The 17,761-nt window shown below is 38.3% G+C and overlaps 1 protein-coding gene across 2 annotated transcripts in view; it reads right to left on the bottom strand.

Annotated features, from left to right (window-relative positions):
• ATP10A (ATPase phospholipid transporting 10A (putative)) overlaps window positions 1–17,761 on the bottom strand; it is a 108,199-nt gene that overhangs the window by 12,978 nt on the left and 77,460 nt on the right. For both annotated transcript variants that reach the window (XM_050975478.1, XM_030234832.2), the window contains exons 8-14: window positions 15,552–15,769; window positions 13,899–14,093; window positions 11,932–12,493; window positions 6,499–6,602; window positions 6,195–6,321; window positions 3,935–4,119; window positions 2,274–2,595 (exon numbers count right to left, since the gene is read on the bottom strand). In XM_050975478.1, coding sequence (XP_050831435.1) covers window positions 2,274–2,595; window positions 3,935–4,119; window positions 6,195–6,321; window positions 6,499–6,602; window positions 11,932–12,493; window positions 13,899–14,093; window positions 15,552–15,769 — 1,713 coding nt within the window. The remainder of the gene's footprint in view (window positions 1–2,273; window positions 2,596–3,934; window positions 4,120–6,194; window positions 6,322–6,498; window positions 6,603–11,931; window positions 12,494–13,898; window positions 14,094–15,551; window positions 15,770–17,761) is intronic.

The following is a 17,761-nucleotide window of genomic DNA, read 5'->3' as shown; positions in this document are numbered from 1 at the left end:
ACCAACAACAGCTGGCAGCAACAAAACAAAGGAAAAACAGCTGTGTTTGAGTGTTAGTTCAGTATAGTTAAAAGAGACATTTACTAAGTATTCGTTGGGTATAGTAAGGGAGATGTGCAGTAGGAGAAGATACACCTTTAGAATATAAGGTTCTAAGCTTGCAAAGTTTCCAAGACATTCTGATCTTTTTAGACCTTTATATCGCAGGAAAGTAACAACAAAATAAACCCATGTCTTTTTAATAATACCTAAAATTCAGGTATCAGGCTTGAACTGCACCAATAGTAAAGAGTAGAAAGATGAGAATAAGCATCCCCAATACTTCTGCTTCCTGATTAAGAGTCTGCCTGCAATCAGGTATGACTAAGAATTAAATGTGCAAGAAGGCCTAAAGCCAATGAAAATGTCTACACTGTAAAAAATACCAAAAAAAAGTTAAAAAGTAGATGAATGAAAGAAAAAGTCAAGAGAGTAGGGTTGACCAGTCTGAGATCTTCAGTACACACAAGACTGGTAGATTTAATTGGAATGGTTGCAGAGCCACCACCCCCTACTCTGCTTCCAATCATGATCCCACAAGCGAGAGGCGCCGTAGGCAGGACACCAAAACGAGATATGTATCTAGTTCTTAACCTCTTACATTTACAGCCAGCGTACTAATGGAAAATGATACTGTGTTAGCTGACAATTACTTTTAAACTTCAGTGACTGAGGTGCACACCACATTCACCAGTTTCCCTGCTGTTGGCACATGCAAGAGTGGTATCCACTCACCAGACAAAGCTGATGTCTTTGTGACTGTGTGATACAGAATCACAAGTTGGAAGAGATCTTCAAGATCATCAAGTCCAACCCGTGCCCTTACACCTCAACTAAACCATGGCAATGAGTGCCATATCCAATCCTTTTTTAAACACATCCAGGGGTGATGACTCCATCACCTCCCTGGCCAGGCCTTTCCTTTACTTACTCTCAAAAGTAAAAACTTTTTCCTAACATCCAACCTGTATTTCCTTTGGTGCAGCTTAAGACTGTGTCCTCTTGTTCTGTCAGCTGCTGCCTGGAGAGAGAGACCAACTCCCCCCTGACTACAAGGAAGTAGTCCTTCCTTAGGAAATTGTAGAGAGTGAAAGCGTCACCCCTGAGTCTCCTTTTCTCCAGGCTACAACCCAAGTTAGCTCTTGTTGGCTAAAAGGGAGGATGCATACAGCTAGGCTTTAAGCCAGAGCAGGAGCTTAAGCTCAACTTGTAGGCTCAAGATGCTCAGAAAGAAAGAACATACAAGCTGCCCAGTCTCCACTAGCGTCTTTAAGCATTCTGGATAACTCAAGTTAATGAGCCAGATGTTTTTTACAACTTATGCAAATGATTATGTCCACAGTCAGTTAGCCAAAGATATAAATTCAGTAGGAGGGAAGCATATAGTAAGATATGAGCAGGATATAGTAAGCATGAAGATTGTGATAATCAGCACATATTTGGTGATGCTGATGTCACACAAATCTGGCAATTATTATATGTACTTAGGGTTTCTCATGGGCAGGTCCCACCCCTATGTGTTCCAGATATAATTAACCAATACATGTAGATGAAAACAAATGTATTTGTGACAGTATATGCTGAAATTATATCTTCAAATGAAACATGAACCTAAACTTGAGATAAGGAAAGAAGAGCTGATTGACTTGTGTAAAAATCATAGAAACATGGAAGATCCTGTCAAACTTAAGAGAGATGGACTGCCAAAGTCTCCCCTTTGCCAATTGAGTGATTAGGTGGGAAGTGTTGTTATGATACCAGGTGTAAATCCACTCTCTATAATGACAAGGCCAAGTCATAGCCTGTGCTGTATGGCTGACTTGTGATGATAAACACAGAACCTTGAGTTTAAGCATGATTGGATAAAACAGCACTGAGTACAATTTTTTTGGGTGTAATACAGTGATTGCAAAGTGGTGTTTTGCACAGCATAAGATAACCCAGCTCTTCACAGCTGTGTTCAGACATGTCAAAACCTCTTAGCATCATTGGGTCCTGATTACCTAACTTCCGAAGGAAGAAATCCCAAATACTACTCCCAAGTTCTATCCTGGTTTTGACTAAGTATGTTAGAATAAATATATTAGAATTGTTCAGCATGTTTTCAGACAAAACTGAAAGGCTGCTTCAGTTGTGAGGCAGCTGGGAGGGTCCTGTTCGATATAAAAAAAAAAATCAAAATTTTTAAGACACAGTATACATCAAGGCAGACTAGTATAAATTGAGGTATTTACCTATTGCCAAGGTCATTGCTTTGAGTTTGTCTCTGACTAGTTTCACTACCATGCTCTTTTGGAGTGGGGTAGAGCGACAACACAGAACTGAACGGCATCGCTTGGCTAGTGCAAGAAATTTATCTTCTAGCGTGGGTTCCAGGGCATAAGCTAGAGTCCTTCCATCAATGACTAGGCCCAGGCTGGAAAGCACAGGGGAAGAGGGTGGATAGAGAGGGGTGAACCCAACAGTCATGTTTCCAGTAGCTCCGTCTATTGTGTTGTTTGAAAATTTAGACTCTACGCATTGCAGGCACTGTTCCAGCAAGACAGCACATGTCTCCTGAAAAGAAATTCAAAATAAAAATGCTTGAGTGAAAAGAACATGTATTCAAAGGCTTCTGTTTGCTGTTTGTTTAGGCATAACTAATGGTGAATGTATTATTTGCTGTGCTGTTGAAGTTTTAATTTCTAATAATCTTCTACTTGTTCTGAACACACTTAACTCTTGCAGAAGGTATGACAACAGTAAAAAGGAGAAAGGCTGAAAATCTAATTCTTCTTTAATGTGCACTTTTGTATGCTAAATTTCTTTTAGCTCCTTCTCAGAATAACAGTGCTGAGAAATGATATATAATTGGTACCAAGTTAAGTATGGTGATGAACACCATTAGGGTGATGAACACCATGTATACGCCCACAAGTCAGATCAAAGAGTTTTGCATTGTTAAAGGCCAATTAAAGGTTATTTAAGCTGAAATCTCTCTCCTAGCCATACTCAACTAGAAGATGTTATTGAGAATATAAGAACATTTAAAAGAAATGCTATTGGTCTTACAGCAAACTAAGACTAAAAAGAAAAACCATGGAAAATTAATTTACCAGTTCATTGGTACACCCAAGAACAGAAATTGCTGTTATCTTTTCTTCCTTTTTGAAAGAAATTGGAGCTGAATACTGATGGCCTACCTCTCCTCTGCTGATCTGAAGTCCAATTTTATCACCCCATAAAAGGACTACAGCACTATCAGTCTGGTTCCTTGTATGTTAGACCATATCAGTAAACTCTTTGTGACTGCTTGCAACAAGTTGAGCACAGGAAAGATCAGTAATTCAGAAGGCTTAGAAAAGGTCTGTTAGGAAGCAAGGCATTACTGTAGATATGGTTTTATGGTTCTCACTGTTAGCATCAAAATTTAAATATTGATTCTATCTCCAGAGAAAAAGCCACCTGAGAAAACATGAAATCTAAATACTACATTTCAGTGGCATAAAATAAAGCACAATTTCTCAACAGGTTATTAATTGCTTTCTTTCTCAATATGTACTTAATAACAGGTTGCTTTTAGACCCATTAGTGCCAGTACGCAGAAACAGGGATGTTTTGAGAAAGAAAGTGATTTATGCTATGGCATATTTTCATTCATGGTGGAGTTCACTGCACACAGTTACATGCTTTCAGTAAGGTAATGATACATGAGGCTATGGTTTAGAAGCATGATTCACTGAAAAGTATTCAAAGACGTGTCCTACCTGAAAATTATAGCTGAAGCAGGAAAAGAAGCAAAAAAAAAAAAAAAAAAAAAAGGGAAAAGGAAAAAAGCCATCAAACTTTTAATTGCACAAGTTGAAAATAAAGCAAAACTAGTTAATTAGTCAACTTGTATATTGGATCTGCTTACTGGTGATTCAGCATTCAAAGTGATGATTTCTTCATCGTGATCTAGTAGCTTGCAGGCATATGCAATATTAACAGCTGTTTCTTGCTTGTCTCCAGTAAGAACCCAAATCTGCAACCCAGCTTTGCGCAAGCTTGCAATGGTTTCTGGAACACCATCCTGCAAACGGTCCTCTATGCCCGTCACACCTAAGCACATAAGAAAAGCAAAATATTCCATATTAAATGAACATCTAGGGTTGCCCTTGAATTTTAAGCTTAGACTACAAAAAAAAACCCAAAAAAACAAAAACCAAAAAAACAAAACCCAAACCAACCAGACCAGCAGCCACTTTTACTGGGAGACAGCTAAACTACCAATGGTTGCAAGATTTGGGCAGCTTTTTTGGGGTATTGAGGAGGAAGAAAGGAAAGCAGCTGCGGTAAACAGTTGTAAATAACAAATACAGAATTCCAAATGTCAAAAGCCACCAGAAGCCACTCCTAGTTCCAGAGGTTCCCAAGGGCTTATTGTCTCTAAGTTCTAGATCTATATTATTTGTGCTGAATGTTGCTAGAGAAGCTATTGGTTCATGGGGATCCTTTCAATTCCTAAAGGTCTTAACTGCCTTTTCTCAGCAAGAAGAGAGTGGGTCACCAGAAATTCCTCTTTTGAAGGAGACTAACAGCAGGACTGCAGCTTGGCAACAGCGGATTAGACTGCAAACATAAACCTTTTAGTGCCTTGTTGCTGCTCTTGGCTCTTGCAGAAAGACGCTGGTGACCAAATGAGATATAGCAGAAAATAAATCATAAATCTCCTAACCGTGATGTGAGAGTAAAATGTGTATTTTCATGCCTTCAATGCATCTTTCTACCTGTTACAAGACATTTAGTATCTGTTTTAAGTTTACATAAATCATTTGACCGAGACAAGATTTTCATAAATACGAAAAGTGGCAAAAAGCCACTCAGGACCAAGCTCAATGTCACCACTGTCACCATCAGTGTTCCACCGAGTGTCAGAGAGACTTCAACGTGAGGAAATGCAAACCCTGCTACTAGCAAATGAGGAAGTGACAGTCATGCAAGTTATCTGGAACAATAGGAAAAACAAACCAAACTTTTCTCAGCTAATTATTTCTTCTATGGTTCTTCCTTGAAAAAAAAACAATTAACAGAAGTCCCCTTAAGTCTGAGCACCAGTAATTCACATGAAAACACATTCTTAGGGCAGTGTTGGGAAAGCTATTGCTATCCAAATAAATATATTCCAGGCTGAATTTTTATTCCCACAACCGAATGATGACTGATCATTGCATTGCAAGCTTCAAACCACAGTATGAGGTTCTTGGGAAATGACTGAACTAATAGCTTACTACTGGCCAGAGCTCACTTTTTTTTTTTTCTTTTTTTTTCCTTTTTTTTTCAGCTTAGACTGCAGCCAGAGGCAACAGGTACACCCATAGTGGGATCTTGATTACTCTAGTCTGAATTAGGCAACTCATGCCCCCCTTTAAGCCAGGGAAGAGAACCAGACACTTTGAGGGCATGATTCATCTAATCCCAAAGCAGATATCCAAGTCAGACAAAATGAACTACACTTTTTTTGTCTCCCCATTGGTTATATGTCGAGTCTTAGAGATCTGTAGTAGATGCATTAAAAGTTGGGTGTGGTGAATCTGTCTTCTAGATCCATGCTGGCAATTAGTGAAGGTCTTTCAACATCTCAGCTCAAAAGAGTATGATTTAGCTCTTGCAATACTTTTTTACATACACTGGTTTTAACTGCAACCCCTTGCCACAGAAATTACAGGCCCTGAGTGCATGTGCTGAACCTGATATATATGAAAGTTGATGCCTCTTACAGACGCAGTTTGTGAGCTTTGCTTTGTGTGTCTCTGGTGCCCCTGGAGTCAGGGAAGTGTCTGACACCTTGAAGCAGCACTGAACTAATGAAATTCTGTAGACAGCATGGACCAAGTCCTCCTCTTCTTTAGAGCAGCAGTTCCCTTTTAGGATATTGTGTCAAATTCATCCCTGGTATTACTCCACTTACCTCACTAGTGATAAAATGTTGGCAGGAGCAAGGAAAACAGGGTATGTCTTTTATGTTAATTATATCCTATTCCTTTGTGGTGCTGCACGTGACAGCCATGATAAAGTCCCATGAAAGCCAATTTCTATACTGTCAGAAACAATTTAAGGGAACAAAGGGATTTCATAGCCAAGCTTTCAGAATTTTTATCACATTTTAATTTCATGTCCAGCTCTAATTTCATTACCTAGCAGATGCAGATTCTTCTCTAACCGCAGTGCTGACTGAAACAGAAGTTCTTCACGATTTTCAATAGAGGATTCTGCTTCTAAATGAGTTTTTAACCAACAGCCATACTCTTCCTTGCTGAGAACCTATTACAAAGAGTATGTGAGGGCACAGTCAATATGACACAAAGACATTCACACTTTACTGAATAAAATGAAAAAGAAGTTATGAATCAAGAACAACAAAATAATAAATACCTTCAGTAATCTTTGTAAAAGATTACTCTCTCCTTAAAAGCAAAGTAAAAGCCTGCATTTACTTACTCTTTTTGCAATACACAGAGTTCGCAGCCCATCCACAGCATAAAGATTAAGGTAATTCTGGGTTTTGCTTCGGATTTTTTTTTGATGCTTGCCCCGAGGGTCATCTAGATAAGAATAAAACCATAAATTACTTGTTGAAAAATAACAGCAGCTGAATTGCCTCAGAGAATAAAAACTTGTATACAGTGTTCACTGTACCAGCACTTTATAACCGATACTTTTAAAGATGTGTTGATATTTCCTGGGAAACTCAAGTTGGTTTTGTTTTTTTTTTTTTTTTAATCTTTTTGTTCTCTTTTCTGTTCTTCTTCTTCAAAAAAGACAGTGTGAATGTATGTGAGAAAGACTTTTTTTTTACTCAAGTATTTCTTTCACCTGAGTATTTTAAGAAATCATGATAATCTTCACAGCAAACAATACTGTCAGAAATAGAAGTATGATTTCAAATATGCTACTAGCAAATGTTTTTTCTGCTTCTCCACAGCTCATCATGTGCAGAAAAACAACACTTAAAAATAGCACCCAGTCTTCCACCAAGGCTAATATCTGGAAAGAAGTGGAAACAGTGCTCTGTTTTGAATATCTAAGTGCATGAAGGTCCTTTTGTGTGTTATGCTGTACTGATACTTCCTATCAGCCTGAATCAAGGCAAGAAGTCCTGGGTGTGACTGCGATTTCATTTAGAGCAGACTTTGCACTTGCAGACCTCACAGCTAGCTTCCACCTCAGATGCATCAGCAAAACTTCCACTTAGCTTTATCCTTTAAAGCCATGTGTAACTACTCAAAATGAGGACTGAGCATCTGTTTCTTTTCTCTCTTTAGCTGGGACTGGTGCACTGTGCTCACTTTGTGATCAATGTAGAGTACTAAATATGATGGCAGCACATTTTGTTCCATCTTATTACATGGAATGATGTCTCCAAAAATTAAAAACAAGTGATAATGCATCTTTTTTATCATTTAGGATTGAGACAAGTTCATGAAAAAGGTACTGTGGTAGTAATATTTAAAAATATGAATTTCAAGGTTAGCACTTTAGTAAACATACAAGGGGGGGAATTTTTAGATTGGAGCCATTGAGTGAGAATGACTGGTATCTTCTGGCAGGTTTTCCTACTCCCTGATTTGATACACTTTTTTTTACTAAAGTCTGAATATTTCTGGGGGATGTAGAATCATTTCAGGATATAATTCTATAACTGGAGCTGTTCCTAGGTTCACTATTTGAGTTGCTGGTACCTGCACAGTAACCAGTCACTGAGTCAGGTGACCCCTCCTTACCCAAAATCTGGGCAGCTCAAGAGACCTACTACATACAGCACTGAATGTTCTCACCTCTCATACTGAGAGCCTGTGGGCACTATGCCATTATACTAAGCACTTAATATAGGTATATAAATTAGATGGCTTAAGTGTCTTACTATTTATACTTCTCAGTGCCCATTTACCCAGTGTTCACTCATATTGAATTTGATCTTCCTATATGTTGACTGCATACGTATATCTGTCTATAAAGTTACATAGCATTCAGCACTTTCATATTTATACAGCAGCAGAGTGCATAATTGGGCCTTCAGATGCTCTAGCACAAACTCATACATGTATTGATTTTGTAGAAATACGGGAACTGTGAGTTGGGAATCCAAATATTTGGGTCTTGTTCCATTTATCTCAACCATGGATCAGAAGATTTAACTCACTGTACAGCTACTTTCTCACCTTTAAAGAGTTTTCTGTCCTCTCTAGGTCTGCAAAGCTGAGAGTACGGGTACATAGTTGTTCCTAAGGGACTCTGTGAAGATTGTGGTATTTCCTGCATATGTTCATTTAGCTCCATCTGATTAAGGTCATGTAGTGAATACTGACTGGTAGGAATATTCTCATGGGCCTGTCCATCTACCTATTAATGCTACCTATGCCATCACCCTTGATTGTCTCAAAGGGACCATACAGATATATTATTCCAGAAGGACATCCCTATAAGTATTACTTGCAATTGGAAAGCCCTTTCTTACACTGTATATGGAAATATGCATATAAGGAACCAGCAGCCTAATGCAGTTTCATTTTGCTACTTTTCTGTTAGTACATTATAACCTTTCTGGTACATGTGACTTTGCTGTATAATATAGGAATTTTCTTTTCTGGGAGAAGTACTGCAGCAAACCTTCTTTTAGGCTTCTTGTATTAGTGAGGTTTTGTTTTTTTTTAACTTTAGAACAATAAAGCAGGGAAGCATTCTTCCCAATTTATTGTGATACATTAACATTCTGGAGAAAAATGACATATTTTTTGCATATCCCACATGAAATTATCTTATGGGAGTGGCTATTTCAGTGGCTCACTGGCTTCAAATGATACAAACTTCAATAGGTGCTTAAACACATCAAAAGCTGTTTCTATCCCTTTAAGGTTATCCCTTAAGAGATCCCTTAAGATCTCTCTGAATACCTCAGGTGGTAATGCAGTAATCATAATATTAAATGCTCATGCCTCCTTCAATGAACAAAGACAACAACTCTCTACAAGTAGAGATGTGTATACTATTTTCTGTGCAAGTTCTCATTTCCAGCATACCAATGACAGCTAAAGCCCTTTACAGCTGTTCACATGCCTTATCAGTCCTGTCCTGAGATTTATCTTGTGCTCTGAAGTTACAAGGAGGGAAGGAATCTCTTGCAGACAAAACCCAGTTGTGGAGATTTTTTGTTTAGCTGGGATGCAGTGTCTGCTCTGAGCAGTGTGACCACATGCCCCAAGTCAGTGAAAAACAGCAAGGCAGTACCCTCCAGAAGAATGATAGAGAGCTAGTGGCCTTCTGCTTCTTTATTTTCTTCTATAATCTCGAGCTGCAGCAAGGCAGTGCAGTCATTGTTTTCTCAATGATTGATGTTCACAGCTCCTGTGTGAGCTGGGTATTGACTCAAACAGTAACTTTCTTATTTATGAACATGGTGACTGTTGAGATAAAGTAAAAACAATAAACTCTTGGGAATCATTTCAAGGCTTTTGGAAATATCTGTTTGCTATCAGAATACACTAGGTTCCACAGTCTCACCTAGATATACAGGCAGAGCAAATGGAGTCGATTCTTTTTAAATTTTGAGGCTCATGACTCGATAATCTTTTTAAATTTTGAGGCTCATGACAATTTATACTTTTCTATAAGACTCAAGGAAGCTAAAGCATAATACTTCTGCTTCTGATTTCAGGCCATTTCTCTCATCATATTCCAAAATACTTATCCTTCCAAACAGAAATCTTTGTTTCATGCCATGTGGTGTTTGAGCTGGGAGATTACAGACATGGTGCTGCCTTGGTCCTTCAGTCTAAGGGCAGAAGTCTCAAGATACACTTGCTTGACTAGTGTACAGTTCACATGTCCCTTAAGCACTAAGAGAGCAAAGACCAAGTTGTGGGATTAGCTGTCATGTCCATTCACTTTTTAGTCATTTCCTTAAAATGATAATGACTGAATTCTTGTAGCATAACATCTCCTCTCCCACACGTTCCACCATCACCAGTGAACTGGATAAAACCAATGACAGATCTCACAATACAGTTAAAAGCCACAGCATAAATCTTTTTAGGCTCCCTCAACATCCATTGACACTAGGATACTTCAGGCAGAGACAGCAAATTCAGTTCCAGGCCTTGAAAGATACTCAAGAGAAATGTCAAATGCTTTACAGACGGATCTGCTGAAACATACAGAATTACTGAAGCCAGCAGGGGCTTAAGAGGACTAGAAAAAACAAGGGGAACTGCTTAAGGTGTTCTAGTAGCTGCACTTTAAATTGCTTGCAAAAGCAAAGCACACCAGAACTCATAGTTCAATTTGGCTAAAGAAACCCCAAATAACCAAAAAACCCAAATCAAAACAAAAAACTTCCTGCAAAATTTCAGAACCACTTTCAATTTGCTTTCCTGTAATGATGGTGGAATCTGTATTTGCCCAGCTACAGATGCTGCTCATTCCCACAGTGACCTTCAGGAACTCTGCTTCTTCTCCAGCATCTATCACCTTTGATAATGTCACCATTTTTTAATTTTTGAACTGGCCTTACTGTTTTTACCTAGGTGGGTCCTAGACCTGCCTGAAATTTCCCTGAAAATTCCTTAATCCATTGAGTCTTCTGTGAATGGACATTTCAGCTTTGAACACAGTCTGTTATATGGTGGCAAAAAACTTAAGACCTGGCATAAAATATTTTTTCTTTTCTAAATGTTCAGTTCTCATTCAGAAAAACTCATTTCCAATCATTATTTTCTTGGTATTAGAAATTTTCAGAGCTAAAAATTCTCTATTAGTAGTTTGGAAGGAAAGAAGTTTCCATAGATGCTCTATGTGGCTTCTGTGATATCAGATCTTTGCTAGAAAATTATTCATGAATACTTTGTTGTTAGTTAAGGACAAGTTGTTCTTAATTTTTTTGGCTCAGCTTTGATTTATATGGCTGAAACCAGAAACCTAATGCCAACATTTTTTCTGTGTTTCGTTAAACTAAAATTACACAGTGTAAGCCTTTCACAATTGTTTACTCCAACTAATGTCAAAATAACCACAAAGTCAATGCTTTAGGGAAACATGGGAAGTACCTTTAGCACTTTGGGGCTCTGTCCATTCATATTGGGGTAATCTTTAAACACTGCATGAAATTCAGTGTTGAAAATACAGTAAATTAGATGCAAACTGATTAATGCAAACTGAAACCCATGAGTTTCCTCTCACTTCTGAAAACTTACAGGATTCTTCTTGAAACCAACTGATTACAATTAGCTATTTAAACTTGTCTCTGCTTCCTTGGGTGCTGAAGAATTCTCCATGCTTTAGGGAAATTCCATGTTCACAGCTACATGTCTGTTGCTTGCTAGTCAATTATGTATTTGAAGCAAAGATTTCTTGTCTGAACAGCATCTCTACGTCTTTTGCCACAACCTTTCTGTTTTGATGGCTGATTGATTCACATTGCCCTTTAGCATTATAGTTAAACATGAAAAAATGTGCTGCTTAATGCAACATATTTCAGCAAAAGGATGTAAGGACTTACAAATGAAACAAAGGGAAGCTGCAATACATAGTACTTCAGTTTCAAATAAAACATTCAACTGTCCAAGCACTACCAGGCAGGTTTTTCCAAATGAAGGTAAATTGCTTTGGCTAAATTGTAAGAAATTCTTTTAAAATAAAGCTTGCAAGTAGAAGTTCTTCTACAGAAATTATCTTCACTCATTCTTGTGAGGTAAGGAACCAGTAATTTGTTACAGAAAATTTGCAATAATTGCAAAGTATTATAAAAGAAGGGTAATGGCTGCCATTCTACAAAATTAAAAGCATGCAAATCTACTTGCTAGACAAGGCAGTAAGATATTATGAGATCTTCAGCAATTAACGGCCTCCCAACCCCCCGAAGGTAAATTAGAGGCGTACCTGAAGAGCAGGGGAGAAGAAGATCCATAACAACTGAATCTGCTCCTTTAGTGTAAACATTTATTTCATCTGTGAGAGGATGCCTGACCACTACTGACATCCTCTTCCTGACGGAATCAAAGCCCAACGTATGTAATACTTCAAAGCTTAAGGTTCCCAGGTGAGGTAGCTCCACTGATACCTGGTCAGACAGCCTTCCAACCAGAGAACAGTTATATGCCCTTGCTGCATAGACGAGAGCAGCTTCATCTGGACTCTCTGCTTCATAACGGAGTTCTCCTTCCTCAAGTGCACCCCCCACAGCTGTCCTGCCCTGCTGGGAGCTGTAGCCATTGTTGTTCATCTGTGCAGAGTATGCCAGCTTCTCTTCCAGTTTTAATAAAGTGCTATCCGTAGATGTAGATGAAAGTGTGCTTAGACCAAATCTGTGCATTGATTTGCTTGTAGCTAGACTAGAAGAACTGCTGCTGTTAGATCCAGAGGTCAAGCGACTTGGAGTGAATCTTCGTATGAAGTCTTCAATGGTTTTTACTGGAGATTTTAGTTCAAACCGGTCTCTAACCTTGAGATGAAGAAAACCCACCAATGAACAAATGCCAAAGAAAAGCTGTACAAGAATTCTGACACTGATAGTCAGTCGAAGCATCTCCAACTAAAGATGAAATTTTTTTTGAGGGCAAAAAGTAATGGTATTTGTATTTTGAGAAAGTAAATGGACATCACTGACTTAACAACAACCAAAAAACTCACTAGAACTTCAGAGTTATACCTGTGTATGAAAGCACTTATGTTTGTATTAAAACAGTTTTTTCTTCTTTCACCTCTTCAGATATGACTAAGGGATAGTCTATCAATGTTGCACCATCACCATCAGCAGTGCATACTAGAAGCCATCATTAGTATGAACTTGTCATCCTTCATGCATATTCAGTGAAGGTAGTGATAAAAAAGTTAATGCAGTATTTTTCTACTGAGAAGGGTGGTATCTCATAGAAGTTAAGTTTAATGAGAATATGCCAATGTTGAAAATATTCTCAAAAGACACGTGTTGCGACAAGTAATTTCCTCCATCGCTTTCAGCATTGAAGCATTTTGCTTCAGACTTACCATTCATCTCAGTTCACACAAAGCTGTTCTAAAGATACAGTAGCATTACTAGTAATAGCATATTCATAGTAATATATATTATATTATTGTATAACAGTGTAGCATTCCTGAAACAGCCGAACTGAGCATTCTCCAAATGTTTCCTTGGCACATAACCACATCATTTTGCAGACTAGTTCACTTTTTATTCCAATCTGGAACAGAAGCAAAGTGCAGAATTTTCTCCAGAATGGAAATTCCAGCTGCTGGCGAGCTTTAACATTACATCCATTATAGTTTTGTCTTACAGATCATCTTGGGAATGCATTCTTGAAATTCTCATTCATCAATTACACTAGTTAAAGGCCAATTCAAGCACTAACGATCGTTATTTCTCATAATAAGCTTAAGATGCATCTTTTACATAATTTGAAAGTTTTAAGTGATGTTTTTCAAGTGTATTTCTCTTTTTAAACTTTTAAAAAATGTCTCACCCTTTTTCTTAATTTAATCCACATATATGAAATATTTATTCACTGACAGCTTATATCCCTTTCTGGTAAGTTTTGCACATTTACAAATTAGCTTCCACACATGCTTACATATTTATGCTTATTAAATGAATAAATTACAAGAAATCCGGAGTGTTTCAGAGGTATCTTGAAATTGTCAATGAAAGAATATCTTGTCATGGAGGCAAGTGAAATAGCTGACACACTCTATTCAGCCAATGCATTATTAAATTCACTCAGTTCTACAATCCATCACAATTCTAGCTGTTTCTCACTAGAACAGGAGGTTTTCATTTCCCTAGCTTACCAGATAATTTAGTATCAAGGCAAAAGAAACCTGAACTCTCTTCTCCTTTTTCTTTAACTTACCTTCTGTCGGGGCTGATTAGGTGCAGTCACCACAACTGTGTTACATATGGTCAAAGCTATGAAGAAGTCAAAAACGTCACATAGTTCTGGACTCAGATGGGATAACGGCTGCTCGTGGCTCCTCATGACCTCCAGATGCTTTGCACATTCATTCACCTTTTCTAACAACCTGGGGTCAGGTGTGATGTCCTTCTCCTAGTAACAAATACCAGTGATTAATAGCTGTGCTTCTACATATCCAAAGCAGGGTCAATATCAAGAGTTGTGGGGTGGTCTTACACCACAGAGTAGAAGTGGAGAGAATCGTAACACACCCATTCTAGACAATAAACAGTTAACAATGAGCCTACTGGTAGAAATGATGTGAAATATTTATAGCAGCAATATTTATCTACTTTGGAGGTAGTGGAAAGGAGGAGAGTTACATCCTAATTTTCCTCCCTCTTTTCTGTTTAATTCAAGACATTTATTATTTAATACTAAAGTATGGTACACTGCAGAGACCAGAGGTGTGGAAAAAATAGACAGCAATGACATTTAAAGTTTGGCTTTACATCAGCACAAGAAAATGAAACCATCTTCAATTGTTTCTTAGAGAACAACAACCATCCACTTATTTGAAGTTAATTCATGAGGGTTTTTTACACTGAAACATTAAGCCCTTTCAAGTCTATTTCATCAGTATTTTCCACTTATTTAATATAATTCTTTTCAGAGCAAACTCCAGTATTTTGTAACACAGAGGGAGGCAAGGATACAAAAGATTAAAAGATAAACTGATCTAAGCCTCCTTTCTCAGTAGAATTTTATCTCTTGATGCTCAGCAGCTGATGAATATGAGCAACCAAAGAACTCTGTGTATAAAATCTGCAGCTTGGATTTTTATCAAAAGACCTTACTCTTGAATGAAATCAAGAAATTCCACCAGTGCAAACAGCATCTTTCTTTGTCTATATTTGTAATTTGCTTTAAGGATGAATTTTTGTCAACACTGCAACAACGCAAAACGCCATAATAGACACAACTTGGCTCCTCTCTCCTCTTATTACCATTTAGCTGATGTAAACTTACACAGAGTCACAACAGTATAATATAAACCAAATGAAGTTGTAAGGGCATAAAGTCACCAACATTTTGAAATGTAAAGATGTTTAGTTTTTAAAATACAACATATGCAGTTGACTGATAACTACTGAAACACACTGAAAACTATGCTATGGTGTATGTCAACAGTGTCTAAGAATTGTAATACATGGTGTCCCACTCCAGCACTTGATAGTTTTAAAATCCTCTGACAAAAAAGAAAAGAATTTGCATATGCAGAACAATTCAAGTCCTTGACCCAATGCTATTCTCAGCTTCTGTAGATAAAGGAAGACATATATTTTCTTTCCAAACTCAAATTATAACTCAAACCAATGTTTCAGATTGTCTTTACCCTAAGCTTGTCCGCACAGACAAGACATTTAGATAAGATCTATGCCAAGATTTCATTGTTTTGGTACAAACAGCTGTGACCACAGAAGTAAAAACACCAAGATGAAATCTACAAAGAGTCACACAATGTGCTACGGACTTCTTCACCTTTTCCTTTCCAAGACATGGCTCTACTACAAGATACAGGACACTGTGCATTTAGTTCTCATGACTTACCATTGGGCTGCTGAATGCAGTGTGCTTCGAGAGTATGCTTGCTCTTTTTGCTTCAGCTCTGCTCCCCGTGCGCCGGTGGGTTTTGGTGCTCTGGCTCCTGTGCATCACTTTGATGCTCTGATGGCTGCAGATACTGTCCCGCTGGGACAGAGTTCCTCCTTTTGGAGCTGCCTCTTCTTCTTCTGAATCAGGTTCTTGGTACATTGCTAAGCGTTTGGCTACCAGTTAAAAAAAAAAAAAAGAGGGACAAATGTTGCATATGTTAAAAGTGGCTTAGAAAGAGGGAGAGGGACATGGTGACTTTTTTTCAGGTGATCTGATTTTAATATTATGCTGTGCTTTCTAAGTAATAATCTCCATTACCAGGAGATATAGTGTAGTCTTAATTGAATGGTAGTATCTAATGGAGGATGCAAATAACATAATTAGAAATGTAACACAATGCACTGCCTCCCTTATCATCACATGCTCTCTGAAAGAGAGTTAGACTCTGCAGTAATTCAGTGCATCCCTTAAGACTATTCTCCAGCTCTGCCTGATGAAATCAACCAAATAATTTGGTCTTCACTTGAAATCTGAGTAGGAAATAAACAATCCAGAAATTTTTCACGTCATTTCCAACACAAATTTCAAATTAAGTATTTTCCAGCCAAAATGTCACATCTACTGAGTACCAGTTACTGACATCTGAAATGTACCCAGAACAATACACCTACGGAGCACTACTGCCTTTGTTTTGCACACAGAGATGAGGTACAGACAGCATTAAAGCCTTACTTAAGCTCAGGGCTATTTGCTGCAGAGTGGAGACATGAACCCAGATTCTTGACTGCTAGTCTAGTGTTAAAACCACTGTGGAGCCTGTCCCTTCTTCTCTGCATGAAAGACAGGACAATGCAGCATGCAGTGTGAAAAGCAGGGGACCCTCACCTACTGCAACACTTGTTCCTATCACCATCTGCAGCAGTGACCAATTTGGTTTACACAGAACCAGTTTTTCCAAATGATATATTTTAGATGAATACTTCCTCAGTGAAGAATCCAACCAAGCCAATTAATGCTAGAAAACAATCCTGGCAGCTGGACAGAGAGAAATCAAAAAGGAAACAGAAAGCAGAGGTGTGAAACAGCTGTGGAATCCTGCCCCTCTAATGACAGGCTGTACAACAGCCTGTTGTACAGGTTATATACAAAAATGTGTACAACATATTTTTTTCATTCCTAAAGACCATGGGCACTTTGTAATCTGGGTGATTCATTAGGCAGGCAAATGCCACTCTAACAGGTATCTATTTATTCCTTCATCATGTGTTCATTGAAAAGTTTTTCATTATGCTTCCAAAATAATCCACACCATACAGTACAAGTTACATACTTGTGGCTCAGTTTGCTTCGGTTTTCCAGTTTAACAAATTAGATTTTCCTGATAGCAAATAATAAATCACTAGCATATAAGTTAATTATTCAAGCCTTTAACAAACAAAGAAATTATTTCCGGAGAATAATCTTGCATTATATAGGGTGAGTTTGGCACATGATCACTTTTAATGTAGCTAGCTTTGCAAACAAAGAAAAACCCACCCTCACTATCCCCTGCAATTTCCAAACATGTTTTAGCTGTCAAAAAGCAGCTGGAGGAGTTGAAAGCAGACCACACACAGTACATGGTGATAGCTCTATCACTACAATATCATGCATCAGAGTTTTTTTCCAACTCCATTTGAAACACGTATAGGCTTTATCTGAAATCCGGGAAACAGGAGTTTCTCAGTCCTGGCTGTGACTGCTCACCTGGTCACTGCTCTAACTCTGTGCCCAAGTATGCAACTCCTCCACTGCACTCTGGCTCCTCCTGACAAAAAATTCAGACTATGGATGTAGAAAAGACCATAGCACATTTGGAGACACAAAGGACACACTGCAGTTCAGTTCTGCCCCACAGCTTGAATAGAGCCCTGCAGCCCAGGGCTGAGGCTGATGTAGACTAATTGTGAATGACTGGGGAGTTTCCTTCATTAGCATTAGTTGGTGGATACATGTTCCTCTGTGCCATGTGGTGGGAAAGAATTTGAGCAACATCACCTTCACTGCTGTGTAGGCAGCTGCTCCTTGAGCCACACAGCTTCCAAGAGAATAGCAGAGCACTGCTCCCCTATCCTTTCAGGACCTGCCTAGTTCTCTGATTTGTGCTACAGAACCTAGAGGACAGC

The sequence above is a fragment of the Serinus canaria genome, chromosome 1 (assembly GCF_022539315.1).
Source record: "Serinus canaria isolate serCan28SL12 chromosome 1, serCan2020, whole genome shotgun sequence".
NCBI lineage: Eukaryota > Metazoa > Chordata > Aves > Passeriformes > Fringillidae > Serinus > Serinus canaria.
Note: the sequence above shows the minus strand (reverse complement) of the source record. Positions and strands in the feature narration are given on the sequence as shown.